Source organism: Nomascus leucogenys, chromosome 8, assembly GCF_006542625.1.
Source record: "Nomascus leucogenys isolate Asia chromosome 8, Asia_NLE_v1, whole genome shotgun sequence".
Taxonomy (NCBI): Eukaryota; Metazoa; Chordata; class Mammalia; order Primates; family Hylobatidae; genus Nomascus; species Nomascus leucogenys.
The window spans coordinates 27,505,760-27,522,276 of NC_044388.1; the positions used below are offsets into that span (position 1 = coordinate 27,505,760).

The following is a 16,517-nucleotide window of genomic DNA, read 5'->3' on the forward strand; positions in this document are numbered from 1 at the left end:
CTTCCTTCCCTCCCTCCCTCCTTCCTGTCTTGCTCTGTTCTCCAGGTTGGAACACACTGGTAAAATCATAGCTTACTACAGCCTCAACCTCCCAGGCTCAAGTGGTCCCTACACCTCAGCCTCTTGAGTAGCTGGGACTACAGGCACGAGCTTTCATGCCCAGCCTATTTTTATGTTTTTATGTATTTATTTATTTATTTTCTTTGAAGGAACCTCATGTTTATATTATTCCATAAATACTCTGGGTCCAAGCTCATAGCTCTGGGTCAGAGATTCTAAAGTGAATGAATTTCTTATGTCCACGAACCTTTTTTTTTTTTTTTTGACACAGAGTCTCACTCTGTCACCCAGGCTGGAGTGCAGTGGCACAATCTCGGCTCACTGCAACCTCCGCCTCCCAAGTTCAAGCGATTCTCCTGCCTCAGCCTCCTGAGTAGCTGGGATTACAGGCGCTCACCACCACGCCTGGCTAATTTTTATATTTTTAGTAGAGACAGTTTCACTATGTTGGTCAGGCTAGTCTCGAACGCCTAACCTCGTGATCCACCTGCCTCGGCCTCCCAAAGTGCTAGGATTACACCGTAAGTCACCGTGCCCGGCCCTTCCACGAACCGTTTTTTAAAATGTATAGTTAAATAGCTTACTGACAAGTTCCAGAAACTCCTGTAATTTTACTAATGAAAGCAGTATTGTTATGACAACTGGATTTTTTAAAAAAATAAACAAATATTGTTTGTCATTGCTCATTGCAGCATTTTTTAGAGTAGCAAAAGATGGATCTAATTAGATTGTGGTATATCCATAAAGCGAAATACTAGGTAGATGTTAAAAAATTACAAAGCTCTTCTGTAGGGGAGGCAAAATTTTACCTTCACTCTCAGGGTTTTTTAGCTGGGCCTGAGAATTAAATTGACATAAATTAATAAGAGAACATATAAATTTATTTAATATAAGTTCTACATGACATAGGAGCCGCTATAAGAAAATGAAGATCCAGAGACTCAGAGCTGAACACTTATATGCTGAATCGGACAAAAAGTAGTAAGTTGTGAAAAAGTAACTAAATGATGTGAGGAGGCTAGAAGATAAGAGTTATTTGAATTCAGTCTCAACTATTAATCCTTGGTGATAACAATGTTATTTTCCTTCTAGTACAGGGAGGGCATCTTTCTTTTCTTTTTTTTTTTAACTTTTATTTTAGGTTCAGGGGTACATGTGCAGGTTTGTTATATAGGCAAACTTGTGTCATAGGGGTTTGCTATACAGATTATTTTGTCACCCAGGCACTAAGCCTAGTACCCAGTAGTTATTTTTTCTGATCCTCTCCCTCCTCCTACCCTCCATTTTTAAGTAAGTCTCAGTGTCTGTTGTTCTGGGAGGGCATCTTTCAAATGGGAATTTCATCTCCTGCTTTTAAAAAGCAGCATGAGCCGGGCACTATAGCATGTGCCTGTAATCACAGCTACTTTGGAGGCTAAAGTGGGAAGATCGCTTGAGCCCAGGAGTTTGAGACCATCCTGGGCATGTAACAAGACCCCGTTTCAAAAAAAAAGAAGAAGAAACAGCATGAAGGCCAGAGTGATCTTCTTGTACCTGTGGTTTTTCATGTGCCTTTAACTCGAAGTTGTCAGTGTGCCAGAGTGGTGTATTTTGGGGTGGCATATTCTTAACTCCATTCTTCATCTGAAGATGTGGCATGATAGCCAAAATATGTTCTTACGTACAAAAAGCAAGTAAAGAACAGGACATATATGCTATCATTTATGTAAAAACCAAAAGGATGTTTTGGAAAGAGAAGAAACATATATATCTGCATGTGTTTGCATAGAACATCTTTGTAAAGACACCCAGGAAACTGGTAATATTGGTTACCTGCAGAGAGAGAGCAGGAGGCACATTATACACTTTTGTGGCTTTTAAAATTTGAGCTATGTTGGGGCCAGGCATGGTGGCTCACGCCTGTAATCCCAGCACTTTGGGAGGCCGAGGTGGGCAGATCACCAGGCCAGGAGATTGAGACCATCCTGGCTAACATGGTGAAACCCTGTCTCTACTAAAAATACAAAAAATTAGCCGGGCGTGGTGGTGGGTGCCTGTAGTCCCAGCTACTCGGGAGGCTGAGGCGGGAGGATGGTGTGAACCCAGGAGGCGGAGCTTGCAGTGAGCTGAGATTGTGCCACTGCACTCCAGTCTCTCAAAATAAATAAATAAATAAATAAATAAATAAATAAATAAATAAATAAATAAAAAATAAAAAATTTGAGCTATATCTCACGCCTGTAATCCCAGCACGTTGGGAGGCTGAGGTGGGAGGATCTCTTGAGGCCAGGAGTTCTAGGTTGTAGTAAGCTATGATAATGCCACTGCATTCCAGCCTGGGTGAAAGAATGAGATCGTGTCTCAAACAATAATAATAATAAATAAATAAAGCAAATAAAAATTGAAACAAATATATCATCAGTGACTAGACCAGATTGTGATTTTTTGTAAGTAGTGCTGACTCTCAAAATTGCTTTCAAATAACTTTGTTGAAAATTTTGTTTTGTTAATGTTGTATTATTGATACTAGTTAGAACTTGTATCAGTGTCATCCTATGGCTGTAGTGCATTTTCCCTTCACTATAGAAATAACTGTTTTATGGGATATATCTTAAAATTTGTCTTGAAAGTAAAGCACTTGAATCAGCTAATTTAACCTCTGGGAATTATGTATTTGGCTATTTAGATTCTCTTATTCAAAATCTTATTTAAAAATAATGATTAGGAGGAATATTAGAGGGTCATTAAGAGCATGAACAGGTTTAAGTCCCAGTTCTGCCAGTTACTAGCTTGCAGCTTTGGGCAGGTAAGCCTAATTTCCTCAGTTTTTAAATGAAGACAGTAATAATACCTACTTCCTAGGGTTTCTGTGAGTATTAAATACTTTCATCAGTTAACACTTAACATAGTATGTACTAAGTGCCAGCATTATTCTGCATGTTTTACATAAATAAATTCATTTAATCCTCACGGCAACCCTGAATCTACAATTTAGGGTGTTATTATTATTATGGCCATAGATGAGGAAACCAAGGCACAGAGAGTTAAAATTTTTATCCAAGGTCCCATAGCTAGTACGTGGAGGGGGCTGAGGTTCTTCAAATCAGGCAACAAGTTCCAGACTCCATTCTCTTCACCACCATGCCATGCTAAATGCTTAACTCACTGACAGACACATCATGAGCCTTCAATACATTTAAATAATAAAGGTAATATAGGCCAGGTGCAGGTGCAGTACCTCATGCCTGTAATCCCAGCACTTTGGGAGGCCGAGGCAGGAGGATTGCTTGAGGCCAGGAATTGAAGACCAACCTGGGCAGCATATCGAGACCCTGTCTCTACAAGTAATTTTTAAAAATTAGCTGGATGTGGTGATGTGCGCCTGTAGTCCCAGCTACTTAGAAGATTAGGCAGGAGGACCACTTGAACCTAGGAGCTTGAGGTTACAGTGAGCTACAATTGTACTACTGCACTCCAGCCTAGGCAACAGTAAGATCCTGTCTCTAAAAAAATTTTTTTAAAAGGTAGTATGATAATAAATGTTATTATATAAAGATTACATATTCATCATAAAAAGGAAAGAACAGCTAAACTAAGAAAAATATAGATACCATTGTCAATCTAACCCCTCAGAAAATTAAATATTGGTAATTATATATGCAATTCATATACTTTGAAAAAATAAAGATGGTAACCTTTCATAGCCTATTTTATTCACATATTAATATAACATGAACTTCTTTTTGCTTAATTTTTGACCTCCTGTATTAATTTACAAAATGACAATACACTTCATTACTTGCCCAGACTTGGCATTCTTTTTTGGAAGTAGGCTAAGGAATTATTTTGAGTCATTTTTGGGATTGAAAGGCATTTATCAATGTAAGATGTTATGGAGCATAAATTAATAAGTAATTGAAATTCCTACCTATATTCAAGTGTAGAACTCCCATGGAGGAGTTCCTTACTGACACTGGCAACAGAGGGAACTCTGGTTCCTAGGATTTTCAGGAGAAAAAGTCAATCACTGACCATAAATTAAAGAGTTTTCTGTTTGTTTTTTACTTCCAACAGACTTTGTGGCCAATGCTGGATCTACTTTGAAATGAGCAAAATTTAAAACAAAGCAGAGTATAAGGACATAACTGTAAGGAGAGGCAATGATGCATAACACATGGTTCTTATTAACTTTGAGCTCCTAATAAAGTTAGCATATGTTGTGGAATAGATTATGCTGACTGCTGTAACAGCAATACAAAATGTTCTGAAAACCTCAAAGAAACCCACAGGCTCCCTTAATGAACTCAAACCCTGATCACCCAGTATTGGCGTTAAAGAGAAATCTTCACACTTAGGGATGGAAGGCCTTACAACCTCAAGCGTGGTCTGCTCATTTACACCTTCCTTAGGGATCTCTCAATCATTCCTGCCACCCATATAGTACTGCAGTCTGGCCCAAATCTGGACCCATCATTCTTCACTTTATTCCCCAAAGCCTTGCCAGGACCAGGCTCTGATCCTTAAATATGTCTTTCTAAAGGCTTAGAGATCACAAAAAGGAAATAAACACAGAAATAATTACCAACTAGATAGTCTGACTCACTCGATACAGCTTTGTTTTCTGGGTCCTGTAGGCCACCTCATCTTCCAGAATCCTAGAAGAGAAGGAGCTCACGGTTCTGCAGGGCTGCCTGACTATACTTCTGGTCTTCTCTACCCACACACATCCCTGAGCACAGCTTGACTTTTTGAAACCAAGGCCAAGGAAGAAGAAAATGTTCCTTTTTCTCTTTAAATACCCATTTTCCAGTTTCCGACCTATTATTTCATGACTTTTCCTTTCCAGAGATTTGTAGAGACTCCTCCTTCCACCCACTGATGTATTTCCTTATTCTGCAGCCCCAAGTTGACAACCACATCAAAATATAATTTATTAAGCCAAACATTTATTTTTTATTGTTTAGAGACAGAGTATCACTCTGTTGCTCAGGCTGGAGTGCAGTGGCACTATCTTAGCTCACTGCAGCCTCAAACTCCTGGGCTCAATCTATCCTCCCACCTCAGCCTCCCAAGTAGCTTGGACAGCAGGTGTGTGCCACCACAGCCAGCTAATTTTGTTTTTTAATTTTCTGTAAAAACGAGGCCTTGGCCGGGCGCAGTGCCTGTAATCCCAGCACTTTGGGAGGCCAAGGCAGGTGGATCACGAGGTCAGGAGTTCAAGACCAGCCTGGCCAACATGGTGAAACCCCGTCTCTACTAAAAATACAAAAATTAGCCGGGCATGGTGGCTTGTGCCTGCAGTCCCAGCTACTCGGGAGGCTGAGGCAGAAGAATCGCAAGAACCCGGGAGGCGGAGGTGCAGTGAGCTAAGATCCCGCTACTGCACTCCAGCCTGGGGGACAGAACGAGACTCCGTCTCAAAAAAAAAAAAAAAAAAAAAAAAAAAATGAGGCATCACTGTGTTGCCCAGGCTGGTCTCAAACTCCTGACCTCAAACGATCCCCCCACCTCAGCCTTCCAAAACATTGGGATTACAGGCATGAGCCACCACACCAGCTTAAGCCAAATGTTTTTAGAGAAAATAGAATCAAGATATTTGTTTACAGACCTTAAAAATCATGAGCAAAAACATTATTGACATTTTATTGATGTCTCTTAAGACTCCAGTTTCCACTTATATATCTTCAACACCCTAAGAGATCTTTAAGACCCAATAAAATATTCAGACTCACAAGACTACCATGGACCCTAGTTGTCATCCATATACTTAGAAGGATATAGGTCAGGAAGGGCAGCACTGGGCGTTCCTTTTCAGTGGAGTGGTCCTCACAGGAGTGCATACTGCAGTCCAGCAGCTTTCCATCTCTCTTGCCCCATCCCATCTTCTCACCATCTCAGGTACAAGGAAATATCCACAGTGGGAAGATTAGGGAGCCATCCTGGTATAGAAGCCTCGTGCATCAAAAGTGTCAATGTGTGTTGTAAAACTATCTTCAGAGGAGCCCAAAGCTATAGCTTCCCACCCGGTAACTGGGTAATTTTTACCACAAGCCAGTTGCCTAATAACAGTGGACAGTCACCTTATCACGTTTCCAAGCAACAGAGCTGGAAAGTTAATCCAAGGTCACACTTGTCTTTAAGAGGAAAGAAGTATTGTTAACCTATTATCCACAACTTTTCAAAAGTATCTTTACAAAGATAATTGTGCTTTCAAATTATATAAAATAAATGGCTCTAAAGTAGCTTCATATTCTCCTGGCCTATATCCTTTTTCAAATGTGATACATTGTAGTTCTTCCATTGACTGGTTTTCCTTTTTTGTTAGGTCGAATCAAATATTCGGAACAGGTATATGATGCCTGTATGGAGACATTTGACTGTCTTCCTCTTGCTGCCCTCTTAAACCAGCAGTTTCTCTGTGTACATGGAGGAATGTCACCTGAAATTACTTCTTTAGATGACATTAGGAAAGTAAGTAATCTTTTATTATTCTCATAGGGTATATTTTTAAAATGTGTTGGGTTTTGTTGTTGTTGTTGTTTGCTTTGAGATGGAGTCCCTCTCTTTCACCCAGACTGAAGTACAGTGGTGCTATCTCAGCTCACTGCAACCTCCGCCTCCCTGGTTCAGCTTCCTGAGTAGCTAGATACAGGTGCGCACCACCACACTTGGCTAATTTTTGTATTTTTAGTAGAGACGGGGTTTCACCCTGTTGGCCAGGCTGGTCTTGAACTCCTGACCTCAACTATCTGCCCACTTTGGCCTCCCAAAGTGCTGAGATTACAGGTATGAGCCACCGTGCCCGGCCTAAAATTTGTTTCTTATTGCAGTCAACCAATATATTTTTAGCTGAAATCTTTCAAATATAGATAATGAAAAGTAAGAAAATGGAAGTTACCTCTGATTTCATCACTATAACTACTGTTAACATTTTGATATGTATCTACCACAAATTATAATTTTTTTTTTTTTGCTTTTTGCATAGATATGTTTTTATTTCTCTTGGAATAGATAGCTAGGAGTAGAATTTTACAGTCATATGATACTTCTTTTTTTTTATTTTTTTGCACACAAAACAATAAACATTTTCTAAAAGTACATACAAACAAAAAGATGCATATCAAACATATTAGGAAGGTTGCACATGGGAAGACGGGGAATAGAAATGGGGGGTGGGAATTAAAGAAAATAAATGAGAGAGGGACTTTGTATGGATCAATGAGTAACTCAATCCTCTATTTGACAAAGAAGAAGGAGAAGGAAGAGGAAGAAAAAGAAAGTGGGACAAAGGATCAGAAAGGGAGGAAAATGGAAAAAATTAGAGTATGACTCCAGGGTAGACCTGTTTTGTTGTCGCTTGGTTGGTTGGTTGGTTTGTCAGTTGTATTTTTCATATGTTTCACCATGTTGGCCAGGCTGGTCTCGAACTCCTAGCCTCAAGTGATCAACCCACCTCGGCCTCCCAGAGTACTGGGACTACAGGCGTGAGCCACCACGTCCAGCCCCCACATTGCTTCTGGCCTCTGTGGTAGACCTCCCAGACGGGGCAGCCAGGCAGAGGCGCTCCGCACATCCCAGATGGGGTGGCCAGGCAGAGGTGCTCCTCACTTCCCAGACGGGGCGGCCGGGCAGAGACGCTCCTCACTTCCCGGATGGGGTGGCGGCCGGGCAGAGGCGCTCCTCACTTCTTCCCAGACGGAGCGGCCGGGCAGAGACGCTCCTCACTTCCCGGATGGGGTGGCGGCCGGGCAGAGGGGCTCCTCACTTCCCGGATGGGGCGGCCGGGCAGAGGCGCTCCTCACTTCCCAGACAGGGTGGTCGGGCAGAGGCGCTCGTCACATCCCAGACGATGGGTGGCTGGGCAGAGGCGCTCCTCACTTCCCAGACGGGGCGGCCGGGCAGAGGCGCCCCTCACATCCCAGAAGGGTGGCCGGGCAAAGGCGCTCCTCACTTCCCAGACGGGGCGGCCGGGCAGAGGCGCTCCTCACATCCCAGACGATGGGCGGCCGGGCAGAGGCGCTCCTCATATCCCACACGATGGGCGGCCGGGCAGAGGCGCTCCTCACATCCCACACGATGGGCGGCCAGGCAGAGACGTTCCTCACTTCCTAGACGGGGTGGCGGCTGGGCAGAGGCGCACCTCACCTCCCAGACGGGGCGGCCGGGCAGAGGAGCTCCTCATAACCCAGACGATGGGCGGCCGGGCAGAGACGCTCCCCACCTCCCAGACGTGGGGGCGGCCGGGCAGAGGTTGCAATCCCAGCACCCTGAGAGGCCAAGGCAGGCGGCTGGGAGGCGGAGGCTGCAGCGAGCCAAGACCACGCCACCGCACTGCAGCCCGGGCAACACCGAGCACCGAGTGAGCGGGCCTCCGTCTGCAGTCCCAGCACCTCTAGAGGCCGAGGCGGGCAGACCACCGGAGGTCAGGAGCTGGAGACCAGCCTGGCGGACATGGCGAAACTGCGCCTCCAGCCAAAGGAGAAAAACCAGGGAGGGGTGGTGGCGCGCGCCAGCAATCCCAGGTAGCCCTTAGGCCAGGGCAGGAGAATCACGGAAGTCGGACGCAGGGAGTCTGCAGCGAGCCGAGTGTACTCCAGCGTGGGGCACAGAGGGAAGAAAAGAAGAAAGAAAAAGAAAGAAAGAGAGAGAGAGAGAGAGAGAGAAAGAAAGAAAGGGAAGGAAGGAAGGAAGGAAGGAAGGAAGGAAGGAAGGAAGGAAGGAAGGAAAAAGAAGGAAAGAAGGAAGGAAGGAAGGAAGGAATTAAAATTTTTAATGAGCTCTATGTTTTTACCAACGAGAAAGCTAACATTCTTACAGTATAGTCCTGAAACTTTGAATTATATCACAGTGCAGAAGGAAGGAAACCAGGGTTCTAATCACAGTCCTGCCATTAATTGTGTAACCTTGACCAAGTTATTGAACCTCTTAGTCACATTTCTTCTCTATGAAATGAGGAAGTTGGAAGGGATGGTCTGAGGACACTGCCAGCTCCGAAATGCATTGGCTTTGACATTTTAGATGATACAGTTTCATTGTTTTCCTTGCCTTCCTTGGTGATTATTATTTCCAAGATTCTGTATCTTCATTATGGAAAAAGATGACCAATTTTTAATTGTACATGGTCCTCTTATCTTCTCTACCTTTGAATTCTTCTGCCTGTCTCTCTCTTTTTTAATCAAAGTGGTGGATACTCATCCTCTCTTATAGGTACTGAGACTAAAGATTTTTCTGTTTATGAAACTATTTTCTCTGAAGAAAGTCTCCTCAGGGTAAGAGGGTGTAGCTATACGTACTGGCTTTTCTCTTGCCTTACTGTCTTTTAAATAACCAGCATTTCTCTTTTACATAGTAAAATATGAATTTTATAATTCTGAATCAATTGTATCAATAAAAAGCTCTTTCACGCAGTAGAAATTCTCTTCTTGGCATTCAGCTATTCTATTACTTGTTTTCTCTTGGGTTTTTATGCTTTGAACTAAAGCAGCAGTGACTAAAGGCTTAAGTTAATAACTCATATTGAAATACCTCAACTGCATAGACTGGAAAGGATAAACACCCTTACAAAATTAGCATTCTTTAAAATAAAGAAATCTCCACTGGAATGAGGTTTGCAATGAACAGAACCATTGTGAAACATTTCTGCTCTCATGGTAACATTGGCTCACCTAGACAATTAAAATTAATTTTATACAGTCATAGTCTTTCTAAAATAGTATATCTCTATAGTGGTTGATTTCACATTTGAATTAAATTAGTGCTGCTTTACGATTAGGATGTAAGAGGGTCCTTTACTACAGTATGGTTAGATGACAGGGATGTTTATAAAAATTTATTGCAGGCCTGGCGTGGTGGCCCGTGCCTGTAATCCCAGCACTTTGGGAGGCTGAGGAGGGCGGATCACCTGAGGTCAGGAGTTGGAGACCAGCCTGACCAACATGGAGAAACCCCGTCTCTACTAAAAATACAAAATTAGCCAGGTGTAGTGGCACATGCCTGTAATCCCAGGTACTAGGGAGAGTGAGGCAGGAGAATCGCTTGAACCTGGGAGGCAGAGTTTGCAGTGAGCCGAGATCGTGCCATTGCACTCCAGCCTGGGCAATAAGAGCGAAACTCCGTCTCAAAAAAAAAAAAAATTTATTGCAGAAAAATAATAAAAATTGTGTGTCTAAAATTGTTAAGTGTTCCTTTTCTTGCAGGAAAATCCTTTAGGGGCACACTGGCTTCTCTCCTAATACATTCTTGTGGGTGAAAGGGGTTTTTCTTTGACACATACTAGTTTCCAAGAAGCCTTTTGCTCTCCTCCTGATTTTTTTCTTTTGGCTTTTGTGTGTCTTCTAGTTAGACAGGTTTATGGAACCTCCCGCCTTTGGACCTGTGTGTGACCTGCTTTGGTCTGATCCCTCAGAGGATTATGGCAATGAGAAGACCTTGGAGCACTATACCCACAACACTGTCCGAGGGTGCTCTTATTTCTACAGGTAAGCTAGTCCTTGAGGTCGAAAATTATGAAAGGAAACTGTAATTCATTTCATCAGAGTATTTTTCAGCATTTTATATTTCAGATCTGTGTAGTATAAGCACTCCTGTTTAATTTTTCGATTAATAGGAGGCAAGAAACTTGTTTGTTTGTTTGGCTTTTTATATTTTCTTAGGTATTATGACTTAAGAAGTGTAATACACCAAACAAGATTGGACATCCTGCAGTGCTCTGATATTTTTGTCTGACTCTAAGTGATCTAGACTATTTGTTCCTAAACATTATCTATACACTTTTTTAAAAAAATTAAAGCTTTCTTGGCTCTTTCCCCAGAGATTCTGATATACTAGGTCTGAGAGGAATCCTATTGTATTTTCAAAAGCTCTCCAACTTTTGTAACCACTAGTATAGACTAAGATATAAAAAGAACAGGACATTGTGAACTAAGCCCAGTACATTTCCTGGAAGTTGGCTGTTGTTTTAAATTTCACAGGAGCTTTCATTATGATTAGACACTCAAAAATAGGAAGACAGGCAGGGCGTGGTGGCTCACGCCTATAATCCCAGCTCTTTGGGGTGCCTAGGCGGGCAGATCACTTGAGGCCAGGAGTTCGAGACCAGCCCGGCCAACATGTCAAAACCCCATCTCTACTAAAAATACAAAAATGAGCCAGATGTGGTGGCAACACGCCTGTAATCCCAGCTAATTGGGAGACTGAGGCAAGAGAATCACTTGAACCTGGGAGGTGTAGGTTGCGGTGAGCCAAGATTGTGCCACTACACTCCAGCCTGTGCAACAGAGCAAGACTCTGTCTCAAAAAAAAAAAAAAAAAAAAAAAAGGAAGACATAGAGAAGTTGGAAATCTAAATTATTTTTAATCCCAGTGTTTTATTGTGGCAAATAATACATGTATTTATTTCACTAAAAATCTCTGTTAATTGGCTAAGATAATGTGTTCATTAGAATACACACATGCACACACACATGAAACTTTGATTTTGCCATTACTTTTAACATTCTTCTAAACAACCTTTTTTCTTTAAAAAAATATTTTTTTAAATTTTTGTGGGTGCATAGTAGGTATATATATTTATGGGTTATATGAGATATTTTGATACAGTCATACAACGTATAATAATCACATCAAGGTAAATGAGATATCCATCACCTCAAGCATTTATCCTTTGTGTTACAAACAATCCGGTTATATACTCTCTTAGTTATTTTATTTTTTGTTGTTTTTTTTTCCACCTTTTTTTTTTTTCTTTTTTGAGATGGAGTCTTGCTTGATCGCCCAGGCTGGTGTGATCTCAGCTCACCACATCCTCCACTTCCCAGGTTCAAGCAGTTCTCCTGCCTCAGCCTCCCGAGTACTGGGATTACAGGCACCCACCACCATGCCTGGCTAATTTTTGTGTTTTTTAGAGATGGGGTTTCACCATGTTGGCCAGGCTAGTTTGGAACTCCTAACCTCAAGTGATCCACCCACATCAGCCTCCCAAAGTGCTGGGATTACAGGCGTGAGCCACTGTGGCCAGCCTCTTCTAGTTATTTTAAAATGTACAATTAAATTATTATTCACTATAGTCACCCCGTCGTTTAAATCTCACAGTATCAAATACTAGGTCCTATTCATTCTTTCTGACTGTTTTTTTCTACCTATTAACTATTCCATTTCCCCTCTTACTACCCTTCCCAGCCTCTGGTAACCATCATTCTACTCTCATCTCCATGAGTTCAGTTGTTTTAATTTTTAGCTCCTACAAATAAGTGAGAACATGTAAAGTTTGTCTTCCTGTGCCTGGCCTATTTCACTTAACATAATGACCTCCAGTTCCATTCATGTTGTTGCAAATGACAGGATCTCATTCTTTTCTATGACTGAATAATATTCTATTGTGTATATGTACCACATTTTCTTTGTCCTTTCATCTGTTAATAGACACTCAGGTTGCTTCCAAATCTTGGCTATTGTGAACAGTGCTGCAATAAGCATGGAAGTGCAGAAGTCTCTTCGATATACTGATTTCCTTTCTTTTATATACATACATAGTAGTGTGATTGCTGAATTACATGGTACTTCTGTTTTTAGTTTTTTGAGGAACCTCCAAACTGTACTCCATAGTAGTGTACTAAACATTCCCACCAATAGGGTATGAGGGTTCCCTTTTCTCTACATCCTCACCAGCATTTATCATTTCCTGTCTTTTGGATAAAAGTCATTTTAACTGGGTGAGATGATATCTCATTGTAGTTTTGATTTGCATTTCTCTGATGATCAGTGATATTGAATACCTTTTCATATACCTGTTTGCCATTTTATGTCTCCTTTTAAGAAATGTCTATTCAGATATTTTGCTCATTTTTAAATTGGGTTATTGGATTTTTCCTATTGAATTGTTTGAGCTCCTTACATATTCTGGTTATTAATCCCTTGTCAGATGGATAGTAAAGAGTCTTTTTTTCTTTCTTCTTTTTTTTTTTAATTTTTTTTTTTGAGACAAGGTCTCTCTCTGTTACCCGGGCTGGAGTGCAGTGGCACCATCACAGCTCACTACAGCCTCAACCTTCTGGACTCAAGCAGTCCTCTTGCCTCAGCCTCCTGAGTAGCTGGAACTATGGGCATGTGCCACCATGCCCAGCTGCTTTTTTTATTTTCTGTAGAGACAAGGTCTTGGCTGTTTTGCCCAGGCTGGTCTTGAAGTCCTAGACTCAAGTGACCCTCCCTACTTGGCCTCCCAAAGTGCTGGGATTACAGGCCCCACCCAGCCAACAACCATTTTTCATTCCTCCATGCCAACTTTTCCAGTGACTAATGTGATGAAATCATTTAACTTTTATTTCTTTTTACATTGCTTAAAATAAAGAGCATAATACATACTCATTGTTGTCAGAATAGAAATTGGTATAATTTCTGTGGACATCAACTTGGCAATATCTCTCAAAGGCATTTGTACATGGCCTTTGATCCAGAAATTCTACTTCTAAAACTTAATCCTGTGGATATATAGTTGATTCTCATTACTTGTGGATTTCATATTTGTGAATTCCCCCACTTACTAAGATATATTTGTAACACCCAAATCAGTACTTACAGAGGTTTCATAATCATTCATGGGAATGCAGTGTGCAGTGCAACAAAAAGTTTGAGCCACCTCACTCACATGTTCCTAGCTGAGGTTGAACAAAATGACGCCCTACCTTCTTTTTGCAGCCCTCATATTGTAAACAGGCATTCTTTTGAGTTCTATTTAGTGAAACATGTTTTATGTTTTTGTGCTTTTCATGAGTGATTTCACTGTTTAGAATGGCCACCAAGTATAGTGCTGAAGTGCTGCTGTCTAGGGTCCCTAAGCACAAGAAGGCTGTGGTGTGTCTTACAGAGAAAATATGCGAGTGTTAGATATAAGCTTTGTTTAGGCATAAGTTATGGTGGTTTTGGCCATGAGTTCAATGTTAATGAATCAACAGTGTAAATGACCTAAAGTATTGTTACACAGAAACACATCTGAAACAAGGTTATATATTAATTGGTGGGTGAAAATGTTATGACTGGAGGCTCACAGGAACTTTACCCTGTATTTCCCTTAGCAGTAGTGTTTCATTATTTGCTAATTCTGTTTTTGCAGCAACATTATAGAATGTAGCTACTGGGAATAATGAGATTAAAAATTTGACTCACCCAGGACAGATGTTCCCAGCTGAGGCTGAACAAAGTGATACTCTGCCTTCTTTTATCCCAGGGATAAATCCCATTTAGCCACAGTATATAATTCTTTTAGTGTGTTGTTGAGTTTGGCTTTCTAGTGTTTTATTGAGGATTTAAAAATCTATGTTCATCAGAGATACTCACCTGTACTTTTCTTTCTTCTGGTGTCTTTGGCTTTGGTATCAGAGTGATGCTGGCCTCATAATGTGAGTTTGGAAGAATTCTTCTATTTTTTGGAAGGTTTAAGAAAGATTGGTATTAATTCTTTTTTTAATGATTAATATAATTCACCCATGAAACCATCTGGTCCTGTGCTTTTCTTTGTTGAGAACTGTTTGGTTACTGATTCAATCTCCATATTCGCTATTGATCTGTTTGGGCTTTCTGTTTCTTCTTGATTCAGTTTTGGCAGGTTGTATATTTCCAGGACTCTATCCATTTCTTCTAGGTTTTCCAGTGTTTTGGTGTGTGATTATTTGTAATAGTCCCTTATGATCCCTTTTATTTCTGAGGCATCTATTGTAATGTCTCCTCTTTCATTTTTTGTTTTATTTATTTGAGTATCTCTTTTTTTCTTAGTCTTGCTAAGGGTTTGTCAATTTTTTTTTTTTTGAGACGGAGTCTTGCTGTGTCGCCCAGGCTGGAGTGCAGTGGCGCAATCTCGGCTCACTGCAAGCTCCGCCTCCCGGGTTCACGCCATTCTCCTGCCTCAGCCTCTCCAAGTAGCTGGGACTACAGGCGCCCGCCACCACGCCCGGCTAATTTTTTGTATTTTTAATAGAGACGGGGTTTCACAGTGGTCTCGATCTCCTGACCTCGTGATCCGCCCGCCTCGGCCTCCCAAAGTGCTGGGATTACAAGCGTGAGCCACCGCGCCCAGCCTGTCAATTTTGTTTAGTTTTTCAAAAACCAACTCTTAGTTTTGTTGACTTTTTTCTGTTGTTTTTCTATTCTCTGTTTGATTCATTTCTGCCCTAAACTTTCCTTTCTTCTGCTAACTTTGGGCTTATTTGATTCTCCTTTTTCTAGTTTCTTGAAGTGTAAAATAAGGTTGTTTAATTCAGATCTTTTTCATTTTTTAAATCGGCATTTATTACTATAAACTTTCCTGTAAGTACTGCTTTTGCTGCATCCCATATATTTTGATATGTATATTTTTGTTTTCATTTATCTTGAGGTTTTTTTTTTTTTTTTTTTAGATAGGATGTTTTGCTCTGTCACCCAGGCTCAATGCAGTGGCACAATGATACCTCAGTGCAACCTTGAACTCCTGGGCTCAAGCAATCCTCCTGCCTCAGCCTCCTGAGTAGCTGGGACTACAGGATGTACCACCATGCCCAGCTAATTGTTTTTAAAATTTTTAGAGGAGACGAGGTCTTGTGGTGTTGCTTAGGCTGGTCTCGAAATCCTGATCTATCTAGAGATAATTTTAAAATTCCTTTTTGATTTCCTCTTTGACACAATAGTTGTTCAAAAGTGTGGTGTGTAGTTTCTACGTATTTGTGAATTTTCCTGTTTTCTTAAGTTACTGATTTCTAGTTTCATTCCATTGTGGTGGGAAAAGATACTCAGGACAATTTACATCTTCTTAAGTTTGTTGATACTTCTTTGTGATCATATAGCCTAAAAAATATTCTGTCTACACTTGGGAAGAATTCTATTCTTCTGTTATTTGGCAAAAGGTTTTGTATATGCGTATTAGGTCCATTGGGTCCATAGTGTTTTTCAGTTCTGTTTTTTGCTTATTGATTTCTGACTGGATGATTTATCCATTACAGAGAATGATGTATTGAAGTTACTTGCTATTATTATTATTATTTTGAGACAGAGTCTCGCTCTGTTGCCCAGGCTGGAGTATAGTGGTGTGACCTCGGCTCACTGCAACCTCCGCTTCCTGGGTTCAAGCAATTCTCCTGCCTCAGCCTCCCAAGTAGCTGGGATTACAGGCATGCACCATCATGCCCAGCTAATTTTTGTGTTTTTGGTAGAGACAGAGTTTCACCATGTTGGCCAGGCTGGTCTTGAACTCCTGACCTCAGGTGATCCACCCACCTCGGCCTCCCAAAGTGCTGGGATTACAGGTGTGAGCCACCGTGCCCGTCCTACTTGCTATTATTTTATTACTGTCAATGTTTGCCTTCAGATCTGTTGTTGCTTTATATATTTAGGTGCTTTGATGTTGGGTACATATATATTTATAATTGTTATATCTTTCTGTTGTATTGACCCTTTTATCATTATATAATGACTTTTGTTCCCTCTTGTGATGATTTCTGACTTAAAGTCTATTT

At 41.2% G+C, this 16,517-nt stretch overlaps 1 protein-coding gene across 3 annotated transcripts in view; it reads left to right on the top strand.

Moving 5' to 3' along the window:
• PPP3CC (protein phosphatase 3 catalytic subunit gamma) overlaps positions 1-16,517 on the top strand; it is a 108,304-nt gene that overhangs the window by 67,656 nt on the left and 24,131 nt on the right. For all 3 annotated transcript variants that reach the window (XM_030816952.1, XM_030816953.1, XM_030816954.1), the window contains exons 5-6: positions 6,365-6,510; positions 10,378-10,517. In XM_030816952.1, coding sequence (XP_030672812.1) covers positions 6,365-6,510; positions 10,378-10,517 — 286 coding nt within the window. The remainder of the gene's footprint in view (positions 1-6,364; positions 6,511-10,377; positions 10,518-16,517) is intronic.